At 43.4% G+C, this 25390-nt stretch overlaps 1 protein-coding gene across 1 annotated transcript; it reads right to left on the bottom strand.

The window, feature by feature from the left end:
- Nucleotides 1-27: 27 nt before the first annotated feature.
- Nucleotides 28-25343, bottom strand: TPGS2 (tubulin polyglutamylase complex subunit 2). The gene is made up of 7 exons (XM_005504617.3): nucleotides 25176-25343; nucleotides 18105-18184; nucleotides 9369-9456; nucleotides 7596-7727; nucleotides 5856-5969; nucleotides 4181-4341; nucleotides 28-2623 (listed from the first exon to the last, which is right to left on the bottom strand). Exons 1-7 carry the CDS (start codon nucleotides 25246-25248, stop codon nucleotides 2396-2398), a joined length of 876 nt encoding a protein of 291 aa, XP_005504674.1. The 5' UTR covers nucleotides 25249-25343; the 3' UTR covers nucleotides 28-2395.
- Nucleotides 25344-25390: the final 47 nt, after the last annotated feature.

Raw genomic sequence — 25390 nt, 5'->3', positions numbered from 1 at the left:
AAATCATCTTCAAATACTGTATCACTCTGGAGGAAAATATTACAATCTTTATTAAAATACTATTAAACACTTACAGGGTGGCTTCATCTTCCTGAAGGCCATACAAACACTCATGAAAGCCTCACAACATCCCTGTGAGGTAGGTTTGTCCTATGTAATTATGTGACTGTTTCATAAATAAAAAGATTATGTTGTTTAAATAATCAATGCTTATTTGAAGATTGTGACTTTGTTACTTTTCTGTGCCATTCTCTCTTCTTAGGTGTGCTGGAAACACATGGTAGCAACCAATACATTTTGTGCCTAAGCAGGGAAGTCAATCAGTTGTAACTGAAAACCAGCAGTGACTGGGTTAAAGTGCAGTTCTAACCTGAAAACTTACAGTATACAGAACAGTATCAGGGGCTTCACAGTATCACAGTATGTTTGGGATTGGAAGGGACCTCAAAAGATCATCTGGTCCAATCCCCCTGCTGGAGCAGGAACACCCAGATGAGGTTACACAGGAAGGTGTCCAGGCGGGTTTGAATGTCTGCAGAGAAGGAGACTCCACAACCTCCCTGGGCAGCCTGGGCCAGTGTCTGTCACCCTCACTGAGAAGTTTTTTCTCAGATTTAAGTGGAACCTCTTGTGTTCCAGCTTGATCCCATTACCCCTTGTCCTATCATTGTTTGCCACCGAGAAGAGCCTGGCTCCATCCTCATGGCACTCACCCTTTATATATTTATAAGCATTAATAAGGTCACTGCTCAGTCTCCTCTTCTCCAAACTAAAGAGACCCAGCTCCCTCAGCCTTTCCTCATAAGGGAGATGCTCCACTCCCTTAATCATCTTCGTTGCCCCACGCTGGACCCTCTCCAGCAGTTCCCTGTCCTTCTGGAACTGAGGGGCCCAGAACTGGACACAATATTCCAGATGGGGTCTCACCAGGGCGGAGTAGAGGGGGAGGAGGACCTCTCTCGACCTACTAACCACCCCCCTTCAAATACACCCCAGGATGCCATTGGCCTTCCTGGCCACAAGGGCACAGTGCTGGCTCATGGTCACCCTGTTGTCCACCAGGACCCCCAGGTCCCTTTCTCCTACACTGCTCTCTAATATGTAATTTCCCAACCTATACTGGAACCTGGGGTTGTTCCTGCCCAGATGCAGGACTCTACACTTTCCCTTGTTAAAATTCATTAGGTTATTCCCCGCCCAACTCTCCAGCCTGTCCAGGTCTCTGGATGGCAGCACAGCCTTCTGGCATGTCAGCCACTCCTCCCAGCTTGGTGTCATCAGCAAACTTGCTGATAGTGCACTCTATTCCCTTGTCTAAATCGTTAATGAATATATTGAATAATATTGGCCCCAGTACTGACCCCTGAGGCACTCCACTAGATACTGGCCTCCAACTAGACTCCGCACCATTGACTACCACTCTCTGGCTTCTCTCCTTAAGCCAGTTTGCAACCCACCTCACTACTCTATTGTCTATTGGCTTCTAAGGCTTCTGAGGATTCAGTGTCCCCCAGTCAGATCCTGCCCAACTGAAAAGTGACAAAGGCTGTTTGAACAGTAGACTTTGCAAATGAAAGAGTGACAAAGTAAAGGGTCCTCCTGGCTTAGGGACTCTAAACATCACTGACCCACCTGCAGCTGCCCTGGCTTCACATTTCCCACAAGAGGAGAAAGCAGAGGCAAATGAGGGATCTTGCAGCTTCTGGTTGTTTTCAGACTTATTGGGAAGAACATCAGACCAGTATCACTATCCAATAAAATATGGCACAAAGGCCAAGGGGTCGTCTGGGCTGTAGAGAAAGCAGCTGGGCCGGTGCAGAGACGTGGAAGCCCCAGGTTCTGTTGTACTGTGTATCTCAGAGCAGAAGTTGGAAGGAACACAGGGAAGTGAGAAGTTGGATTATGTCTGAAAGCAGAAGACATTTCTTTGTTCAGAGGGTTCCAGCCTGCTCCCACAGCATGCAAGGTCAGGACAGGTTTCTTTCAAAGGAGATGGCAGAAATATCTTCATATGCTGTATTTCAGCATGGGTCTATTAAAGTAACAGCAACTTATATTTGCTTTCATTTCACTGCTGTAGTTGCACAGGAATAAAAGCTTCTCTATACAGCAGTGACATCAAGGGCTTCCTCATGCCCTCACAGACATACATACTTGAAGTAGCAGAAGGGAACAAAATCAATGTCTCAAGCTTTTTTCTCAGAATCTCCAGGAATTACATCCCTGCCATGTCAAAGCACATTGTGGCTGTATTTCATGCAAATGCTGCAATGTGTTTTCGATGGGCAGTATCTATTCATGCAGAAGGAACCTGGTCTGAACCACTGAGACTCTGCACCAGAGACCATCAAAGTGTATTGCAAATGCTGTCCAGGGTCAGATCATGGCGGGGGCCTCATTTCCTTGAAGAATTCCCAGCTAGTGAGGATGCCTTGGAGGAGGTCACGCTTGTGTGGTTCTTTTGGGAGCCTGCTGGCTGGGAAGACGGTTTCTTTTTGATCACCGGAGTTTTGTTCTTGCTTTTAAATACCTTATTGGGGTCCAGCTTGTTCACAAAGGAATCAGCTTCTTCAGCGAGGAGAGCTGTGTTGATGGTTATGGGTTTATACATGTTAAACCATTGCTGAAAAGCAGGGTGGTGGAGAAAAAAAAAAGAGGTTAAACTCAAACTTCAATCAGGCATTTTCATGCTGCATCCCTCACCCCTGAGACCTGATTTTAATCATACACCACTTATTAGTCTGCAGTTTACAGGACTGTGCAAAGGGCCTTCTGATAAGGATATACAAGGCTCAGCTACAGCTACAGTCCTGGAACTGCCCCACATTCCAGAGAGAAGAAGAGAACCAGAAACAAACCTAACGCTATCTTTCCTGCAGGGAACAACTCCAGCTTTTTTAACTCTTTACACAAAAGATTTTGTGTTTGTTTCTTCAGCCAGATTTTACACCTAGAAGTGACCACAACAATTGCATTTGTTCCCAGATTCCACCACAATGTTACGTCCCACAGTTCTCATCCATTATTGTTTTTTTCCTATCAGTTTTCAATTGGTGAACTTTGGAGATAAAACTGCAGGGGTTATGGTATTACAAATCACACTGAAACCATCCTCAGCAGTGTGGAACAAGATAAACAGAAGATCAATGCCAAAATGTAGATGGCAAATATTCATGTATTGCTTAACAGAAAATGACTTTGATATACCACCCTTGAAGACCTTTAAAAATGCTAATGGTTAACATACTAGGAGGATTTTAACTAACAGAGGCTGCAAATGATTAGGGAATACATGATTTCACTAAGGTGTGTGAATATACTGAACATAATAAAATATTCTAGCAGGAAAGTTACAGAAAGGCAGAGCACAGGCATATGCCAGAGTACCACGTACACAGCCTTGACTGATAAAGTAGAGCACAGTACAACAGGGAGGCACCCCTTCACGACTGCGGAGGATGCAAAGGAATTAATATTCTTGGTAAGGCTCAAGCTCACTGTCCTCCTCTGGGCTTCTGCTTAATGTCTATCTGAACTTTCCTCTCCACGGAGAGAGCAGCAGGCTCTTGTTCAGCGCTATAAAAGCAGGGTTAACACAATGTTAGTGAATTTTCTAACATAAACACATGTCTGTTAATACACTACAGAGGAAAGACTCTTATGAGGAGAGACTGAGAGAGCTGGGTCTGTTGAGCCTGGAGAAGAGAGAAGCTGAGAGGGGATCTCATCAGTGTTTTTAAATATCTCAAGGGCGGGTGTCAAGACGATGGGACCAGACTCTTTTCAGTGGTGCCCAATGACAGGATGAGGAGCAATGGGCACAGACTGAAGCACAGGAGGTTCCATCTGAATATGAGGAGAAACTTCTTTACTCTGAGGGTGACAGAACCCTGGAACAGGCTGCCCAGAGAGGCTGTGGAGTCTCCTTCTCTGGAGACATTCAAACCCACCTGGACACCTTCCTGTGTGATCTGCTCTGGTGAACCTGCTTTAGCAGGTGGGTTGGACTGGATGATCTCCAGAGGCCCCTTCCAACCACAACCATTCTGTGATTCTATGACTCATGGCCCCTTCCATGGCTCACTAGGGAGGCCCACTTCAGCCTACAGACTGTTTGTCAAAAGGTGGGAAGATGTTTTTCCAGTCTGTACTTATGTGAAATACTAATGAGCTGTCCTACCTTGGCTTGGGGGCTGACCCCGTAGCTGGTGAAGGCATACTGCCACTGTGGGAGACCCAGGTGGGTGATCAGCAGGCGGTAGTAGGCTGTGAAGGTTTTGGTGAGGAAATGCCAATACAGAGCTCTGTCCAGGAACCATATCTCTGTCTCTGGGGAGACATCTAGAGCAAAATAAACACAAATTACACTGCTGCTTTGCAGTGATAAGATCAACCCCTGGCCATTGTCAAGTGGGAGACAAAATACACTTATTGGAAAGGTTGCAGCTTCTAAAATGCAGCATCCCTGACTAACATAGGTGATTATCCAGTGGCAATGTAGTTGAACAGTCAGACAACAGGGACTGAAAAGGACTTGGTTCTGCTCTCAACCTTACTAAAAATACTCATGCAACAGCCATTATATTAACTTTCCCCACTGTACAATGGATGCAACACCACTCACTCCTTCCCAACCTGGGACTGATGCGCTATGTGGAATATGCTTGGATACCAGTAACTTTGTAATCTGAGTTCAAAATACAATTATGGCAAACATTTATCTACCCCACAAAGTAAAAAGCAACTAACTTAATTGTCAGTCATCTGGATTACTGAATGGTGTCCAGAGTCTGGAAGCCATGGGAGTGTGTGCTGCCAAGAAAAACATGTTTTGCAAAATCTTTCCACAGTGATCAAATATTTGCCCGGTGGTGACATTCTTTAGAGGACAAAGAAAAGTGATTTTACCTGGGAAACTGAGATGCTGAACATTGTCAATTAAACACACTGCCTGCCCCCTGTGCTGACATCAACACCTGTAAACAACACTCCCTCCCCTTGCCCAGGTTATCCACTGCATGTGCTGAAATCACCAACACTGGAAGGTAAGAGGACAAGTAAGAAGTTTCTGCCTTGGGAGTTGTAGTTACACACAATTAAAAAGATAATAACCAAAGGTTTTTCTTAAAAACAGATATATCAGACTCGTACACCCCCACACAGTGAACATACACATACAATGACCTGTGCACTGTGTTAAGATATGTTTTTAATAGATGACAACTACTTTTTCAATGATTTAGTTGTTTCACTAACCTCTGACTGGTAACAGTTTTCTGTGTAGCTGTCAGAACAAACAGCTCAGTTCACATTCTCACCCTCCTGTTCAACCCTTCCTGCCAAATTTTGACGTAGTTACCATCTGGAGGCTCTGCTTCCACGTGCAAGGAGTAACAACCAGTCTAAGTCTACCTCAATCAGCTAAGGACCTTTATTATCATCTACCTTTTGCTTCTATGCAGTGTTACACCCTTTCTCATAAAAATGTAAGGTAATTGTTCTGAGACATGCAGGTAACCAGAGATATGCTACTGGGTGAGTTCTAGCCTTCTGCTTTATTTCAGCATTATTGTTTGTAGGTCATATGTGAATGCTTTCCTGTTTCAGTAGGCAAGTATGCTATACATGCAGAAATCATAAGTTATAGCTCAGATTCAGACATTAAAAGGAGGGAAAATATTATGTCAAATTAAGCCTCTGTAAGGCTTAGGCCCTGACTTCAGCAGAGACAGGACATCCCAGCAAATATTCAATTACAAACTGCAAAGATCAGGAATGTATGATGATTCCACACATGCCACCTTCAGATACAATCCACAATAAGAGATGGCTAACTTTGCCCCTTTCAGTCTTACCTGGTTTAGCGTGCTGATAAACAAGACAAACTTTCCCATTCCCATTGCATGGGTCTAATTCAAAGATAAGACTACGGGAATCAAAGTGTGGCTTCTCTGGTTTGTCTCCATTACCTGAAAGTAGAAAAAAATGTTCATGAAACATGTCTGGAAAACTGACTGTGACTCAGCTGCAAAGAGTCAATCTATTTGATACTTATTAATAAATAAGCTGAGGAAGAACTTAAATCAAATTGTTTATACTTCTTGGAAAGGATTAAGTTCCTTGTGTTTAAAAAAAAAAAAAAAAGATGAGAAAAATTTTAATCTCCGGTAGGAAATCAAACCAGTGTCAAAATCTGAAGGCTGAAAAATGACATCAAACTGCCCTATAGTCCTTCTCTGGCATAAAGCACCATAAAACAACTTCAGCTTTGCAGCTGAGAGGTGTTTGTACAGTCTTTTCCTAATGTCTTCCAGTGTTGTAGCTGTCACAATCCCCAAGCAGTCAACCCAAATCCATTGCTATCACTTAGAAGTTTTCCTCATGTGGATCCTGAATCTCCCTTGGTGCAACTAAAACCCATTACTTCCGTTCTATCCATTTCTTTTTTGCCCTACTTTCTGTTTTTTTTGCCTAAGGAGGACAGGGAGAACAGTTTATTCTTTTTGTCTTGACAGAAGACTTTGACGAACTTGGAGACACACACAGTTCTTCATACATTCCAGTGTGATACTGGTGTCCTTCTCAACAGCCACACGTTCTGACTCATGCTGAACTTCTGACCCACAGTCACCGCATAGCCTTCCTACAGGACCATTTTGGGATTGTGCAGCTGCAAGTACTTGCAGAATAAAATTGTGAGTTCTAATGCTGCTAAGGAAGAAGGAGGACACAAGAGCTGTACTCTTCAGAAGACCTTTACGTGAAAGTCAGGATGAGAACACTGATGGGGATGTAACCTTTTCTCAGTTTACATTATAAGTGCCTTGGTGGAGGTCTGAGTGGTCAAATGGGAGTGGAATTTGGCCCATTTTGTTACCATGGCTAGAAGATCACTGGAATGTGCTAAAAGAAACTTTCAGTCACATTTAGAAGCTATAAGAGCTATACAGATTCAGAGAGAAGCCTGAAATCAAATCACAATTTTTAAGGAGTCAGCATGACACCTGGCTCTGTTCTTCTTACTTTTTCCAGCCTTGTTAAGACTGTAAGAGCTCCAAGAAAAAGTGGGCTTTTAAAATTCTTTTTCTTTACAAACCGCAGGGTGCCCAGGATTTTTAAGTAGTCTGGACACACAGATTTTCAAGTGCCACCTCACACTCACAAGTATTTTCGTGAGTAATTTTTCCAGTTCCAAAGAGCATATCCAGATGTATTTTCACTACCAAAAAAAACCTGTTATCTTTTGTTCACATAACACCATAAGCACACAAAGAGTCTAGAAGCTGAATCACTGGAGGAAGCCTCAGTTAAAAATTTAATTGGGGAAAAGGCAGAACAGGAGGTTTGCCAGGCTGATAAAAAGAGTATGCAAATAATATTAGCAACCAGCACCATTAACAATCCCCATGAGATTCACTGCGCACTGGTCCTCTCAAGGCTGTAGCGGACTAGTAGGACACCTAGGAGATCCAGCCTAGGAGACACCGAAAACCCCATCCACTTGGGGTGACCTTTTCTGTTGCTACATCCATGTGCTGTATCCTAACATTAACAGAGCAAAAGGGATGAGAGAGAGCCTGTTAACAGGACCTTACCTTCCTCGTCTGTGTCATCTTCGAGGTCAGCAAGACCAGGTGCATTAGGCAGAGTGTACATAGAGGAACCCCCAAGCCGACATAGCTTCGAGATACCATTAATCACCATGGAGCCCAGAGGCATTGTGGTATCTGCAATAAGACTGATCATTAATCACATCCAGCGTCAGGAAAGCACAGGAGGTATTTCTTTTTCCTCCACACATCAACTCAACCTCTTCCAAAACAGCGTGGGGGAAGAGATGGGTATATGCAGCTGGCCTGGACAATTAACCAAGTCAGGCTCCACAGGAGCAAAAATTAGGCTTTTTCAAACACAGAATCACACTTACAGGTGATAAGACACCATCTCGGAGCTGTGCAGCATTGAGAACGACACTGCTGACTAAGTCTGTGCCAAGTCCCGTGAATCGTGGCTAGCTACAGCCACCTCCTCAAAACTATTTTCCCTGCTGCTGTCCTTCCTACCAGAATCACCCCATCCATTCACAGCTTATTGGGTAGCTTGTCCTCTTCCACCCTATATACCTGCTCAGGGTGCATCCTCTTGCACTGAATTTTATCATTGTATCAGCATGTGGGTCTCCCAGAATGAATGCTTGAGGACCTGTCATTTGTTTCTCCTTCTGAGGACTAGTACTATTACCAGACATCAAGTCAACAAGCACCCTGTTCAGACATGTGCCAGCGTGAAGAGCCTCAGAAGGCACTACTGGGTGCTTGCTCAAACAGCTAACTGAGCTGCCTCGGAGTCTGTGCACTTGTGTTCCCTGGAAACAAGACTCTTCAGAGGTCACAACACAGGGTTGAAACAATGGGACTCAGTGCAAGTGCTAGAGCCCTGATGTTTACTGCCTCTGAAATGAAATTCCCACTTCCTGAAGAAAACCCTGTATTGACAACCGTCTCCAGAAGTGAGCAGTGTCCATAGCCCAATTTGGAAACCTTGCCTGAAGGCAATGAAAGCCGGGATAACGTTTGCAAGGCTCCAGTGCAGAGTGAATGGACCACCTGATTCTTGCCAAACGAGGATGGACAATAAAGCTCAGTCCTGTTCTCAGTTGCATCACTGACTCTAGAAATAACTGCAGTGAATGAACTTTAGGTGGTGGAAAGCAGAATCAGGCATGTACATATACGTTTAATGATAAAGAGGCACTATCAGAGGGTGACTCTTCCTACTGCTTCATGACAAGATAATGTGCTAGAGCTGCCCCTCTCTCCATAAACTAGAGAGGAAGTCTAGGTACAAGATTTAAACTACATATTTAAATGTAAGTGTCAACAGATGGCCAGTGTATTACAGAAAGGTATCTATGTCATGGAAACTTGTTTGGGTTCTAGCCAGTGTTCAGCATACACATCTCTTCTGTGGGAGTCCAGCACGTGCAAGCAATAAGCTTTACCCTGTTGCATCAGGAAGGGACGAATGACATGCACTCACATTTTGTTCCTCACCAGGACATCTCTGAAAAAGTCTACGATCCCAGGCAGAAGCCCACTCACTTATTAAATCAGAGGTCAGTTTTCTGTAGTCATGGATCAAGCTGCCTAACAGAAACAAACTACTTCGTTTTTACGTGAGTTAAGGAATGGTGGTATTCTTTCACTCAAAGTGACCTGGTGCATCTGCTTTTGCTCAGACTAATGCAGGAAGCAGATAGATGTGTATTGACTGTGCAGAAAGTAAGTTTGAAGTTAAAGAGATTCTGCAAAGGAAGGACTCGCTGCAGTGAAATGAGTGTATTGGTGGAGAGGAATACATGGACTCACCATCGGTCTTCACACTCCAGGTCATCTGGAAGCCATCAGTCATCAGATAGAAGTTCTTTAAATCCTCTGGTAATACGCAGGAGTTTTTCTGCAAATCACAATCACAAGTGTCATGGGAAAATGCAGAATGTTCCTTAAACACAAAGAATAACTGAATATTGGTACAGAAACATTTGCCGCCAAATGTTCTGCTCAATTCCAAGATGACTCAAATCAGCTTAAATATCTCATCCCAAAACCTTAAGAGAAAACTGCGTATTTCTTGGGTCTGTGCTACTGTATTGACAAAGATCACTTGGAAAAATTTCACAATGAGCAGTCAGTCGTCATAAGATTGTTACAGGATTGTTCCTGAGCTGAGATGATGTATCATCCTTTGACACTTACAGCCACTCCAAGATCACATATGAAAGACCAATTGGCTTATATATATATATATATCTGTATGCATATATATATATGGCTTACAAGAGTAGAGTTTGCTTTAGGTGAAATCAGACTAAATCTAACTGTTCCACTGAAGTATGGATATTAGCACAAAGATGCTCTTCTGAGGGATTTCAGTTCCAAGTAGGTGAGAGAAGCAAAAACTCAATAGTTGCACATACTCGAGCAGGTTCGATGTTTCACTAAACAAACAGTATATCTGCAAATACATATAGAGTCAGTCTCACAAACGGGCTGGTCTGGCTTCATCCCACCAGAATTCAGCACTTGGCTGGGGCTCCTAAGCCTCCTTCCGAGTCAATAGTAACAGAAGCAGCTCCAGTGAGCTGTTGAGACTGCGTCTAAGAACCAGGACCCTTCTCCTACAACTATATTGGTTGTGGAAGGGGCCTTTCTTTACTTAAGACTCTACAGCTAAGCAACAAATCTGAAGAATGGAGGATAAAGTCTTAATCCTGAGAATGAGAAGCCCAAAGAGCTATAGGCAATTGCAGGTCTGGTGACAGGACTGACCCTCCTGTTCATGTGTCAAGCACACAAAACGAAACAGTACAGAAGCCTGTCAATTTTAAAAAGACAAGCGACACGTATGACTAAAGGAGTTATCTGTTGTTTTCTTTGTGAGTGTTTTGGAGAAAAAAACGCCTGAGAAGGACTTAAGTGAGTTTGCATTTAAAGTATTTTAAAATTCAAGAATCCAAAAGAATCAGACCCCAAAAGTCAGGATAGTCTCTGATGATGCAGGTTCCACAGCCTCTGCATTGACTTGTCCCCCAGGAACCCGCCACCCTCCTTGTGAAAGTTTTCCTAACTGCAGTCTGAATCTCCAAGCTGCAACCTGTAGTAATTCTCCCTTTTCAGTCCCATAGACACAAATAAGCCCCTTGAGGGCCAAACTTTGTAATTAAATCAGGAGGATAGACAACTTGTTCTTTAAAATGTTGATCTGAGGCCTTTTTATAATCACATGACTCTGGGAGCTACATTTTACATGGGAAATGGACAAATAATGTAAGATTTGCAACATAGCATGTCTGATCATTCCAAGTACTTCTGTGACAGGATTTTCAGCCTTTTCTAAAAACGTGTACTTCTTTCATTCAGCCAGTTTCAAAGCCATGCTGTTGGACATGGCCTGCTCTTTGTGCAGTATGACACTCAGAGCAAGAAAAGACAGCATTGCAAAATTTAAGAACACTCATAGGTCAGTAGTGTTGTCCCTCCCTGCTGCAGATCCAGATGTTTCTCCAGCCTGGCCTCAGAGGCCTGGGTGGGTTTTGGAGCAGTTACAGAATTGCTTTGGGGACAGAAGAGGAGTAAGATGTTAATACCTTTCCAATATTGTGCCTCAGCTGGGAATAGTTTCCTACAGCTACTAGAAAATGTAACATTCAAAGTCCCATGAAATAAAGGAAGAATATTCTGGTAGCCAGTAGCTAAGGAAAAGAAACATTCACATAGAGTTCATGTTGCCGTGCTTCACTTGGGTCACAAATCTGTGACATCTCAAGAGACTCTGATCAGATTCATCCCCATGTCTGCAACTTAGCGTACCCAGTTACCTGCCCTGATGTTGCCTCAATGCATCCATGGAGCAGGAGCTACGTGCCAGCTGTGCATCCAGCTGCAGCACTGGCCTCTGGACATCAGTGACCGGCACAAGCAAGAGAAGGTGCTGGCCTCCTCCTGTCCACGTCCTCTCCTTCCTCCAGGACCAGGGCAGCCCTTCGCCTATTAAAGCCTTGTTCACAGTCACTTTCTCTGAGCTGCTTCAGTCTCTATTCTCTAAACCGTGGTGTACACACTGTGCAGGACCCTCCAACCTACCCATAACTTTCACTCCCGTGTGTGAACTCACTTTTTAAGCATAACCGTTCATATTGACAGACTGCTACTGACATGCCCCAGATATTAATGGCTTTGCAGATTGTAGCAGGACAGGTTCCTTTACTTCCCCGTCAGCAGCCTAGTCACTAGCATTGTGCTCTCCTAACCCAGGCAGGGAAAGTCTGCAAAGGCAACAGGTATTAATCTGACAGGAGAATCTGATACTGCAGAAACTTTGTTTTGAGAAGAATTTATCATCCTTTGATAAGAGCCCACTGATGGCTGAGGCCCTGGTAAGTTTCAGGGGACTACTAAAACACATGGACATATCTGAAGTTCTTCAAATGCCTTCAACAAACACACCTTCTTCTGCGGGTTCTTCTCAGTCCTAAATATTTATCATTTCATGCTGCACTGTCACCACTACCAATTTCAAGCTGTAGCTGTAGGCATAGTGACGAGGTTTAAAACTATGAAGAAAGAAAATACGACAAACCTGCTACAAAGCCACAGAAGAGTACACATGTTTACACAGCACTTACGGTCCATTTAAAACTCCCCAACTTTAACTAATCTAGCCCAGTAGTAAAAATACATGGGTAAACAGCTCTCTTGACTTCAGTGGGTGTTGTGTTCTCCTCTAAGCAGGAAAACCACATCCGTTCAGATGACAAAATCTAAGATTTTAAAACTTCCACCATAGTATCCAACTAAATAGTACTACAAACCAGGCGCAGCTCAATTTAATAAACATATCTGATTAAGACAAGGAAAAAAAATCACATCAGAATAGGTCTTCTGCTCTCAGTCAGTTTTTTTCTGGATGGAAAGATTAACATGTACGTGTTTCCCCAAATAGGTCCACCAGCCCTCTCCACTTTGTTTTATGACTCTCTTAACCATGTCTCTTTGCAAGACTTTCCAAAGGATGCTGCAGAAGACACAGGTGGAAAATGCCACCCCAGAGCAGATCTGGGGTCTACAGGAAAGGACCTCTATATGTAGAAAGCTCCACTAACACCTATCTCTCACACCTGACAGTAACAATTGATTGATCTAACATATTATGCTCAGTCACATGACCATACGATGTCAAAACAATAGTCTTGTGACAGCAGAGCCAAAGAAACAAGCCACTACTATTTATATATATTAAAAATGGCTTCTCAAGCTCTGTACTCCTCTTACTCAACTGGTAGTTTCCAGGGTTGTGATCTCCAGCCCCATAAAACACAATATTCCTAATAACATGCCAGAAGTGGCTTAACCACAGCCCTGGCAAGCAGCTGTTTTCACTCCAGTCATCTGGTTACACTCATCAGCTCATAAAACAAAATATCCCAAGGGCCCAATATGGTGTGTGAGGTCTACTTCTTTTGTTTATTGTCCATAATATCCCAAAATAGTCTCCCAAGAAAGCACAGTCCATTGAGGATAGAGAAGAACATTAAAACCAGGGTAGTTTTGCTGCCAAGACCTGATCAGTGCTGAATCCAGAGCTAAAACACTGACATATGGCAATCTACTTAAAGCACTGTTAAGCGATGATTCCCAAGCAAATATCCTGAAGAAACGGGAGCAATCAAAAAATAAAGCTCTAGAGAGACCTCTCTAGAAAACTGAATGAGTATAATCCAACTTCTGAGGAGAGAAGGATGGGATTTATGTCACTTCTCAGGCCTTCTAAATAGAAGAGGACATCAGCAGCCACCTTTCTCCCTAATGTCATGCTGTTTCATGACTGGTCTGCCCTAGCTGCCAGTGAATGCAGATGTCAATTTATGTAACACACTGAGAACTTCTTGCTGTACCTTTTGTAAATCTGATGGCAAGGATGTTGGAATGAATAAAGGACTCTGCACTCTGATTCAATGTGTATCAGCTAGAGCCATTAATTACAGAAACAAGCCTCCTTATATATGCAACTATTCTTTGATCATGCATCCACGCTCCAATCATGCATTCACTGAGTGGATATCATCTATGTTCATGAGCTGTCGATGCGCTGGAGTCTCACTGCTGATATGTCCATTGATTTATGTCATGCTGAGGCCCTGTTATTGTAGAAATGCCTCCCTCCCGTGGCAGGTCCTGTTTTCAGGTTTCTGAGGTGGCCTTGAAATTCCTTTGGGCCTGGCTAGTTCAATAACAAATCTCCATCTAATAGAAACCCATCCAGACAAGGGGGCCCCCAGGAGCCCCAGGATTTCCTACCCTGAAAGTGTGGCGATTAGGAACGACGCATACCAGGACGAAGACAGAAATTCATGCAGAGGCAGAGATCTTGTTCAGGAAGGAGCGCAGAGCCTGGCCAAGCCGAGAGCTGACCTAGGCCTAGGCTGCTTTCTTAATTCACCATTGACAATTTATAGGATTTATAGGTACAGGCCTGGACTAAGATGTTTACAAAAAGGTGCTTTTCCACTGGTTATTATTAAGAACACACTAAACTCATGTCATGTTTGTCTCACTTGTTTTTCCACTCATTCACAGACCAGGCCCAAGGACATTCACACATCCCATGCACTTGGGGGCGGTTATCCAGCCTGAGATACCTTCTCGTAAGTCTGGGCTACAACTTTTTACAATTACGAGAAACATACTTCAAAGTAATCTGTCCAAGGCCTTTTATATAGTATTATGTTAGTATTATGTCTTCGACTGTCCGGATGGTCATGTTAGTATTGATCTTCCTTTATCACCCAGATGGCTGGAACCGCACATCTTGCTTTCCCACATTTTACTTTCCAACAGAAAGGCACAAGGCTGGGGCAGACCCGATCCCCTGCTTCAGAGAACAGAATTTGGCAATTATCTTGAGGATGGTGTTGCATAGCCAGTTTTTAAATCATAACATTATAAGGCCTCACAGAGGGGAACACTGTGTCAGAAACTCTATCTACCTCCGAAAAGTCCTTCAGCCTCTCCCCCATTATGAAGCTTGAAGAAATAGACCTTTCCTCATGCCCCGGTTCTGCTGGATCCACCTCTCTGACTCTCAGGGCCACAAGGCAGGTTCAAGACGGGCAGAACGTGTGCTCCTGGGGATCAGGGATGGCAGGCTCGCCTAACGCTCGGGGAGGACGTTATGAGGAGGATGGCAAAAACGACCCTTGTGGATGCGAATGCCTGCATGCATACTTTTGAGTCAAAAAGAGACATGGTAGAAGCAACAAGGAAGACGTCTAGAATAGCCAGGAACAACCACGCCATCCCACTGAGATCTGCACGCAGAGAGAGTTCCTAAATTGTCTGCCAGCCTAAGACAGTCCACAACAGGAAAGTATCAGGCTGCCTGAGTGCTTTTTAATGGTTTTATTTCAGAAAAATTAATTTTTGTAGACAAACTGCATGAGGAGAAACAACAAATTTCCCACGTAGAGTTGTAGAATATCAATGCTCTAGCAACATGATGGGCAAGGATTGCTCATGGCCAGCCAAGGCCAGTCCAGACACTGCTAACAAGACAGAGGAACAGGCAAAATGATCTCCTTTGTTTTGCGTGGCCTGTTGTGGAGCTGAGCTCTGGGACCTCCGGCTCCTTCTAACAGAATGTCATTTTTGTAAGTTTTTTAAAATCAAAATAATGACTTATTTCTCTTCTGGTTGAGGCAAAAAGAAAATGTGGTTCAAGCACTGTCACTGCAGACACCAGAGTGCCTCTTAGCAATATTTTAGTATAATGCCCACTTTTACAAACTGTACATGGAGGGGGGAAGAAAGGCAGTTTCCAGCCCAATTTTAGGAGTGAGAACAGGTTCATAAAATGATATACAGCTACCAGGTCACTGGAACACCACTGCTAATAGCTGTCTCTACTCTCCCTTATATTACTTGTCTCACTTTCCTACAGAAAAAATAACATCTTGGTAGGTCTAAATATCAGGAAAGGTGAAAAGATCACCTGTTTTTACTAAAATATTTTGAACTGCTTGAAATTTTTGGGGAAATGATGCTACTCATGTAAACACTTGACAACCATATGCCTTAATTTTTTGCGAGTATGCTGATCTCTAATAATAATAATAATAAAAAGGTTTTCTGCTGTCCTTCTGTCTTATGGCACTGTCTCCTGTCACGAACCTCACCTTCCCTTGCAAACACTCATAGCAGTTAATGACATTCAGCAAGCTGATCTAAGATTTTAAAACCTCCATTGTAGTATCCAGTTAAACACTAGCACAAACAGAGCACAAACGAGTTTACCAAACACATCTGATGCTGTGCTGGGGACAAATAAATGCATGTTGCGAACATTATCAGAATATAATTTTAATAATTCATAATTTAAAAAGATTGACTTTCTTTTAAGAGTTTCTGAATACCATATATTTTCTCTCAGGAGAAATACCTTTCCACTGCAAAAACTTAAACAGAACTGGAAAAATTGCTACTAGAAAAAAAAAGTAAAGAAAATATCTTAAAAATAGAGCTTTTATTTGCTGAGTCTCAATGAAAAGAAGTTTTTTGAAAAATAACACCACACAAAAAGCCCTGCAAATACTTTCATAACTAAAGACGTGGAACGGAGTTAAAAATACAGACTGTGACAAGATCTTGTTAAAATCTCAACTATGGAGAAATGGTTATGTGTATTAGTATTGCCACCTAGTGGCTATGAAAAAACCTCACAGTGCTAAAAGTGAACATTAGGTACATGTAAACCTGTGCTCAAATTCAAGCAGGATGAGTTTGAGGAAAAGTGAGGTACAAGTTCATCCTGCAAGGGCCTTGCACAGTGCTGAGCGCTTTGCACCTAATAATTGCTGCAGGACACACTGCAGTTGTGTTGAATGTGTTAGATACCAGACCTCATCCCCAAAGGTCAAGGAAAAAAGGAAAAAAAACCCAAACAAACCATTTACCTTTTCACTTGAGAAGGGAGATTTCACATTTTGTCAATGCAACTGGAGCCAAAAGCAAAGAAATATATACTGATGTTCTTCACAATTAGCAATCCAGCTCAATTGTATCTACTTAATTTTCAGCATTTACTTCCACAATTAACTTAGTCCGTCACTTGTTGGAGAGGGTTGAGCTGAAGTTTTGATTCGACGTCTTTGGAGCAAAGTGCTTTGGCTACAGCACTGCAGAGTTTGGCTTTATGAGAACAGCTCAATTTTGAAACAAATGCAATCTAGTTCGGAGGAATAGCAGCACCCGAAAATGAGAGCAATACCATGTTCAGGAGAAGTGGTCCTCTGCACTCAACAGAAGAACGAGTTAATGTCACTCTGCTGCTCCCAGACCTGAGCTGGCTGACAATCAAGGTGCCTCAGACTTTCCAGCCCTGTTAATCCGACACCTGAACAACAGCTACAGGAAACCAAGAATCAGTTCACACAAACCAGAAAAACCAGACATTTCAGCCTGACCACATTTGCTGGCTACTGTACAAGTTTCAGTAAATAACGCAGGTTTATATCACATACATTCTGTCCTGGATTTATAAATTCTTGACAAATATCACTAATTGGATAGGGCGTTACCAAAACTAGCACAAGACTTTTCCCTGCTGTTCAGGAAAAACTGCAAACAGCAAGGTGCCATCAAAGGGGTAGTTATTTTCTGTAGTGGTAGCAAGTTCAGTCTCTGGGAGCACGTGCATTAGAGCATAGCCAGGGCCGGATGATTCACTCAACTTTATTCTCCGCTGTGTCCCTTTCCAAAGGCCGGTCAGCTTCTACTATCTCTTCCCTACACGTGAATGATACCTAGAAAGCAGATTCCCCCCTATGGCCATGGGAGAGATAAACACATGTATATTCAAGAAGGGGACCAAAAATGCCATCTCTGCCCACCAGAGTCACACGACAGTATTCAGGAGCCCTCTGGTTACACACTCTGATGCTGTGAGGTCAGTGGAATCAACATAGTACGTGCCCTTCATAGTCTCTTACAACAGGCAATGGAGCATGCCTTGGCCAAAAGATTGGGTCAGTTAGGCATAAAGAAGGTGGAAGGATGGTTTATGAGAAATAGAAGTGAATAGCTGAGACTGAAAAGATAAATAGATAACCAGAACAAATTATGTGGCTCAGTGCTATTTTCCAGTTTGAGGTCTTTACCTTTAAAGGCCATAAATTATAAAGAGTTGCTTCATTTTGTTTGAAAGGGAGTTGGAAAATGGTTTCCGACCTGAGTCAGAACAATGTTTGTTCTCCACTGAGTCACCACTGTTGCTGCCTACTACTGTGATTTCTTCTTAGAGTCCTCATTCTGAATATACCCACACTGATGAAGTTTCCCTAACAGATAAGGTACACGTGATAGCCTAAAAGACAGAGTAACATCTGATTAAAAAGAAGAAGAAAAAAAATCTGTTTAGGCTCCGCTGTGCATCAAACTTGGTAACGGGCTTTCTCACAAACACACACGAGGCAGCCATTGCATTTGACATTCTCCACGAGCTGCGGCACATTCAGACTGACCTCACTGCAGTATTATCATGAAAATACTCACTTGCTCCCATGAAATGATGGCGTGGCGTTCAGCTGGCTCCTTTTCCACAAATGTCACCTCAGCAACTCCTGGAGAAGTCTCTAAAAGGAAAAGAGGAGCATGTTTGCAGCTGGCACAGGAGACACAACACTGTGAGCCAGACAGTTCTGCAAGTTAACCTGACTGGCAACTGAGGAAAGGCATTAATGACTGCATGCATCGTGCTGGTGACTGAGCAGTTGCTTAGCTTTTTGTGTGTAACTACTCAGCATTTCTTGGCATGAGGATGCCTAGCGCTGCACATGATGGCATCCTTTGATGGTTTTTATAGATACATACACACACACAGACATTTTTGTATTCAAAATGTGATCTTTTGCAGATGATTCATGGAAAAAAATCAACCACGGGTTCCTGGACAAACTCTAAAAGAGAGATGAATCTTTCTTTGTAAGCATGCCCTGCGGTTTCAGTTGGGTAGGATATTCTCAGCTTGACACAAGACACTGTGCAGTGTTGCTGTGAATTGCTAACAACTGTATTCCACTGAGAAGGGAACACTTCAGCTCTGGATTCAGTGGGTTTGACCAGACACAGAATCTGATCCTGCAGAAGGGACCTGCACGAGCAAATATTGGTTTCCTGGAATCCTGGCTGGACACATGTAAATCTGTTATGAGCAACAAGCTCATAATTTATAAAAATAATCAGAATAATTTATGGGAAAGAATGCTATATAAATGCAAGATATGAATCTGCACAGTGCTATTCTTGCAGGTGTGTGATGGCAGAACAGTCTCACTTGCACTAATTATTTTATGATGTCTTACTTCATCTACAGACAACTGAAATAGTTCCCACTGACTGTCCACTCTGAAACATATTCAGAAAAACTTCTTGTTGTGGGAACTTCACGCCCAACACACAACTGATCACTACGCAGGGCTTTCAAGACCGGCTCTGCTGTGAAAGTATTGGCTCCCAAAGCAGTCACAAACATTATAATTGCTTTCTGGGAAAACATACACAGTGCACTAGACAGGAAAGGCAGGTACCAGAGAGCTCTGGTTTGGTTTTTATCTCCAGTGCTGGGCTTATAATTCTAGCAATGGCACTGCCATTGCTTAGATAATCTTTCCGACCCCAACATCCAAAAGACACTGATGTTTTGCCAAGCTGCACTTCAAATAGGTGGGTGCAAGGCAGGAGGATTTGTCTCTTGCTCAAATATAAGCTGTCCATATATATTCTTCTAAAGAAGCATGTGGAATCAATGATCTAACCTGTCTTTTCCATCTAAGCTATGCTAGCTTTATGACAAGTTAAGAGACTATAATAACAGAGTAATTGTTATTTCTCTGATCAAAGAAAACTGCAGGGATGTTTAATTCATCATGCACAACGGCTTGGCTGGGATGACGGAAGATTAAATATCATGTCAGTCAAAGAAGATGTTTAGGAACGGGAGAACTGCAGCTTCTGAAGAGGTCTGAAGCAAATCCAAGATCAAAAGAAAGAAAAATTCTGTTTTAAAAGCCTGAATGTTATATTAAAAATATCCTGTGGGTAAACTGAAGACCATGTTCAACAGACATACATAGGTATGGACAAAAGCCCCATTAAATGTTAATGAGGAAAAGAAGTCTGCTATGTGTTGCTTTTTCTTTTAGATGTAAGAAATAAAGTAGCCACCTGGGTTAGACAAAAGGTAGAGGATAAAGCTTAACTAGTCAGGAGGCTCCTCCCTATTAACTATTCTGTATCAAGATCACACTAAACTCTGTCCTATTTTAAGAAATTTCATCTGAAAGCTTCAAAAAATGCTTTGCTGTATTAATCAGAAAGAGTCTATGTAATGGTGTTGTGCTTTAATCCCATCTGGCAACTGAGCACCACACAGCCACTCGCTCATTCCCCCTTGTGGGATGGGGCAGAGACTTGAAAAACACTGAAACTTGTGAGATGAGATAAAGACAGTTTAATAGAGCAGCAAAGGAATAGAAGATAATACTACTACTACTACATGAGTGATGCACAGTGCAATTGCTGAGCAATGTTTAGACCACTTAAAGACAAGCTCTACTTGTTTGATGGCAACATTCCTTCTGTTACTTACTGCATGGAGGAAATATGCGTAATAGAATTGAGGGAGAGTTGTTTAAGAGTGATTTCTGTGAGGAAAGGAGATGCAAAAGGGTAGGGGGAGGGCCTCACATTGAGTCAGGACATTCTGAATGGACCCCCTTGCTTTCTAAACTTCTCAGGGAGGAGTCTTGGTGTGGCTGGTGTGGTCCGAGCGTGGTCAATGGTTCACATCTAAGAAACATAGAGGGTAAGGGAAAACAGGTAAGGGATTGTATGTATTTATGGCCAAAAGATTATATGTGCGCACCTGATTCTTCATATTGCTTGGCTAGGATTTCAAAGTTCTGTCATTCTGCAGCTCAGCCTGCTCAGCTCCTTTCTAGGGGCCTGGTGTCAAGTCGCTCAGAAGCTGATGGGACCCTAAGTATCTCCAAGTGAACTCTCAGGCATCAAAGTTCACAGGAATGAATAAGTTAATGGAATAGTACAGCAGCATGGTCGGCTCCAGCTGGATGCCTTCGCAGAGGTCACACCCAAGCACCGAAATCCCTGGGTAATTATACCCTTACAATTTACCCCACCCCCTCACACCATGATTCAGTCCAACGGCAATATCTGAGTCTGGGGTCTTCTTGCTTCCCATGGGGTCCTTTCACTGACCTCAGGCAGGCCCTTGTTTTGTTTAGCTGTACACATTGTTTATAGCCAGTAGCTGCTTTATGCCAGCCTTAAAGGTGTTGTTTCATCTGAATGAATCCTGTTTGTTCAGCAAAGTGCAAAACAGGCCTAATCTCACAGGTGTCCATTATGGTCTGTAGCTGCTTCTTTTTCATGAAGTAGATAAAAGTTTGATGAATATGAGCAGAACTTTACAACATACAGCTTAAGATTCCAGCAAATTTAGCTTACTAAGTAATGTGAAGCAGACAGAATATTAAAAATCACATGACTGTATAATTCTAAGTGATAAGTTAGTTAATTCTTTTTAATATGCATTTACTTAAGCTAAATGATTAAAACAAAACTTAAACTGGGCTCATCTGGTGATCTGTGAGTATTAAACGATCATTGCCATACAGCCAGCTTGTTTAGCAGAGAAAGCTCAAAGTAGGCTCACCCAGGCATCACATTTATGGAATAAAGTGGCTGGCTCATAGTCAAACTGCATACAGTGGGAAAGGTCTGCACAAGACTCCTTGTACCCATAACTTATCAGTCTTCAGTGTGCCGTTCTGCTTCCTTGTGGGTTTCCTAACAGGAGTTGTTGGCTCAGCTGCAGCTCAAGCTTTCACCTCCTTTGGAGACTTAACCAAACTGCTGCTGATTTGGCCCAGGCAGCGGGGTCGAGTGCATCCGCCACACCAGCCCTCCCCCAGGCAGTGATCCCAGCCCCCCGGCCAACTCCTCCCAATTTATATGCTGAGCATGATGTCAAACGGTATGGAATACCTCTTTGGCCTGCTTGAATCAGCTGTCCTGGCTGTGCCCCCTCCCAGCTGCTTGTGCACCTCCTCACTGGCAGGGCATGGGAAGCTGAATATTCCTTGACTTAGTGTAAGCACTACCTAGCAAAAACTAAAATATCAGTGTGCAATCAACATTATTCTCATACTAAATCCAAACCACAGTGCTATACTAGCTCCTAGGAAGAAAATTAACTCTTTCCCAGCTGAAACCAGGACAAATGGTCTGACACAAAGCTGAAGCAGGAAATCACAGCATTTTCGGTTCTTACCGTACTGCTAAAACTGCCTGCAAGTCAGATAAACTCTCAGCATATTTTTAAAATGTCTGAACAGTTATATTCTTATTTAATAAAGACTGTAAATAGCGAAGTATGGTTTCGTTCTGAGAAGTCCAGAACAGCTAATGCCTCCCATTCAGATCCAGTTGTGAGCCATCAGCCTTTCTGAAATTTGCTACTAGTCATGGAACTAAATGAACAAAAATGAACCCTACTGGCAATGGGAAAGATGCCTTTCTTCTTTCCTCAAATTATAACCTTCATAACGCTGTGAGAAGTCTCCCACCTTGTAGGGACTTCCACAGAGACTACAAGTTGAAAAAAAACATAACAAAACAACTCCTCCACCCCCAACCTCATGTATAGAATTTGTTTAAAGGAGGGATTCTGAAATGGTGCCATGAACATTTAGAATCATAGAATCATTTTGGTTGGAAGAGAGCCTCAAGGTCATAGAGTCCAGCCATAACCTAACCCTAGCACTAAACCACATCCCTAAGAGCCTCATCTACATGTCTTTTGAACGCCTGCAGGGATGGTGATTCAACCACTCCCCTGGGCAACCTGTTCCAATGTCTGACAACCCCTTCTGCAAAGAAATTTTTCCTAATATCCAATTTAAATCTCCCCTGGCACAACTTGAGGCCATTTCCTCTTGTCCTGTTACTTGGGAGACCAACCCCCTCCATGCTACAACCTCCTTTCAGGTAGTTGCAGACAGTGATAAGGTCTCCCCTCAGCCTCCTTTTCTCCAGGATGAACAGCCCCAGTTTCCTCAGCTGCTCCTCATCACACTTGCGCTCCAGACCCCTCACCAGCTTCCTTTCCTTCTCTGAACTCTCTCCAGCACCTCGGTGTCTTTCCTGTAGTGCAGGGCCCAAAACTGAACACAGGATTCAAGGTGCAGCCTCACCAGTGGCGAGTACAGGGGGATGATCACTGTGCTGGTCCTGCTGGCCACACCATTTCTGATACAAGCCAGGATGCTGTTGGCCTTTGTGGCAACCTGGGCACACTTCATAAAGGTATTGGAAAATTTGGCCTCAAGCTCCCACACACTGTACATGCAGAATTTTCTTGCTTAAAGGGAGTATGTTGAACATTGAGTTTCATTACACAATCCTTTCTATCTTCTGAAAAAAAAAAAAAGCTTCACAAATGCAACAGAGTTAAAAACCTACTACTACTTTGATGTTATGGCAGGCAGGAAAGTACCTATTGGCTTCATGAGACTTCCCAAAAGAAGATGTGAAATAAGATAGTTTATAGTGCTGCAAACTACCGAGCAAGGCATCTTTCTGAATGAGATACCTTTTGTTATTTGAAAGAAACAAACACTGAACAGATTGGTAATGGTTCCCAATTAATTCAACAATTCTTACTAGTATAGTGGCACAATTCACATGTTTGGATTACTTCACTGTGGAAAAAGAAAACGCATTAAATTTCCATAAGGAGTGGAGAGACAGAAAAAAGAAACGGAGTAAAACATCACAGCAATGGACTGGGGTGTGCATTGCTATATCGCACAATACAAGTCATCAGAGATACAGAGAGAAAAACAAAAAAAACCCAAACACAAACCAGGAAACACCTTCCATGTGAAAGGGATGCTACAGGACTTTCAGAGCCAAACCTGCACTGCCGTGTCTTGCTGGTGCAAATAACACACCCACCAAAACATTTTGTATGGCAACATTACTTTTGGACATGGTTAATGTCACGCAGATCTCATATATCTGAGCCTGGGTGGCGAGAATGCTGGTAGGACTACCAATTTTTTAAATAGAGCTACTTTAAAGAAGCATTTGTCATGACAGTTTATCATCAGTAGTTTCACCCTTTTTGTGCTCTTGCAGAGTAAAATGATGTTATCCTGAACTCACAACTGGAAAAAGAAAAAAATCTGAAAAAAACTCCAAGAAGTCCAGTAAGAGAACACTGAACAGAGATTGAAGATGAAGTCCTGTCCTCACTGCAGCCCCTAACAAGAAAGCTGCTCAGAGAAACAAGATTAAAAGATCAGGGCAGGAATCTGAAACCACGTGCAGTTAGGGATACACTTAGGTTACCAGATAAAACTAACTGTTCTGCAATACAGTGGCTGGGTGAGTTGATTACAGTGGTTACTTTGGGCTTTAAAATTTATAGGAAGAAGTTCTGGAACTGCGATTTGTAATGTTGTCATACGCAAGGCTTGTGACAGATATATTGCTTTCCAGCCATTCAAATATGAAAGTTCTGTACCCCAAGCTGCTGACAGATGAAAGGTTTGATGCTAAAATACTTTATACATGCAAATACTTTCACCAATTCTTGTGAATCTACTACCACGAGTGAAGTTTTGTCTGAGGAGGCTTTTAAATGTTGAATGCCTTGCACTCCTGCTGAACTTCAAAGGGAACTGCAGGGATGCTGGAAAGCTGAAGAACTGAGGAAAAAAGATGGAGGTGGCAAGCAAAGCAGGTGGTGGAAGTGGTCCCAGGGAGTGGAATAAGCTGCAGGGTGACTGTTCATGTGGAGCTGATCCTGAGCACATTCACAGATCAGTCTTCTGACAGAACACGGAGCTTACAGAATCATGGAATCATTTCAGTTGGAAGAGACCCTCAAGATCATAGAGTACAACCACAACCCAACTCTAGCACTGACCTGTGTCCCTAAGAACCTCGTTTAAACACCTTTTAAACCCCTCCAGGGATGGTGACTCCACCACATCCCTGGGCAGCCTGTTCCAGTGCCTGACAACCCTTTCTGTAGAGAGTTTTTTCCCAATATCGAATCTAAACCTTTCCTGGCACAACTTGAGGCCATTTCCTCTTCTTCCACTGGGTGTGCTACCTGCTGACCCTGCGTTACCACACGGGATAAAAATTTCACGTGGTTTTGAATAAAACACTGCCTTTTCTTTATTATTATTTTTTTTAACCGTTAGGGCTTTCTTAAGTGAAGAGATTCGGGATTTTAGCCGTTGGCTCAAACACTAGAAGCAGGGGTGTTATGCATGTGAATAACCTGTAATCCAAGAGGAGGGACCTTGACAAAATTCGTTGTACAAACACCGTGTGACCGGGGCCCGATCTGTGACACCGCGGTCCCCCAGGCCCTGGGCCAAAGGCCTCGGGGAGGCCGCCTCAGGGCCACCGCCCGGGCGGCCCCGGGACCCGAACCCTAAACCCGGGGGGAGGCGCGCCTTTCCCGCCCCCGGGCGGTTACCTTGGCAACCGCTCCCCGTACCCCAGGCTCCAGGGGCTGTCACTCACCCAGTATCCGTGTGACCCCCAGGGTGAGCTTGTCCAGGTAGGGCTTGATGCTGGCGGAGGGCTTCTCCTCCATGCTCCGCAGGGCCCTGCCCGGCTCCTTTCAGCGCCAACGCCCCGCCGCAAAGGCGAGAGCGCTGGGGGTGTGTGCGAGGCGGGGGGACTGACCCCTATTGTCCTCCCTCCCACCCTGTAGCCGCGGCTGCGCCGGCAGGCGC

The sequence above is a fragment of the Columba livia genome, chromosome Z (genome assembly GCF_036013475.1).
Source record: "Columba livia isolate bColLiv1 breed racing homer chromosome Z, bColLiv1.pat.W.v2, whole genome shotgun sequence".
Lineage (NCBI taxonomy): Eukaryota > Metazoa > Chordata > Aves > Columbiformes > Columbidae > Columba > Columba livia.
The sequence above is the reverse complement of the archived record's forward strand: the minus strand, read 5'-3'. Positions and strand labels throughout refer to the sequence as shown.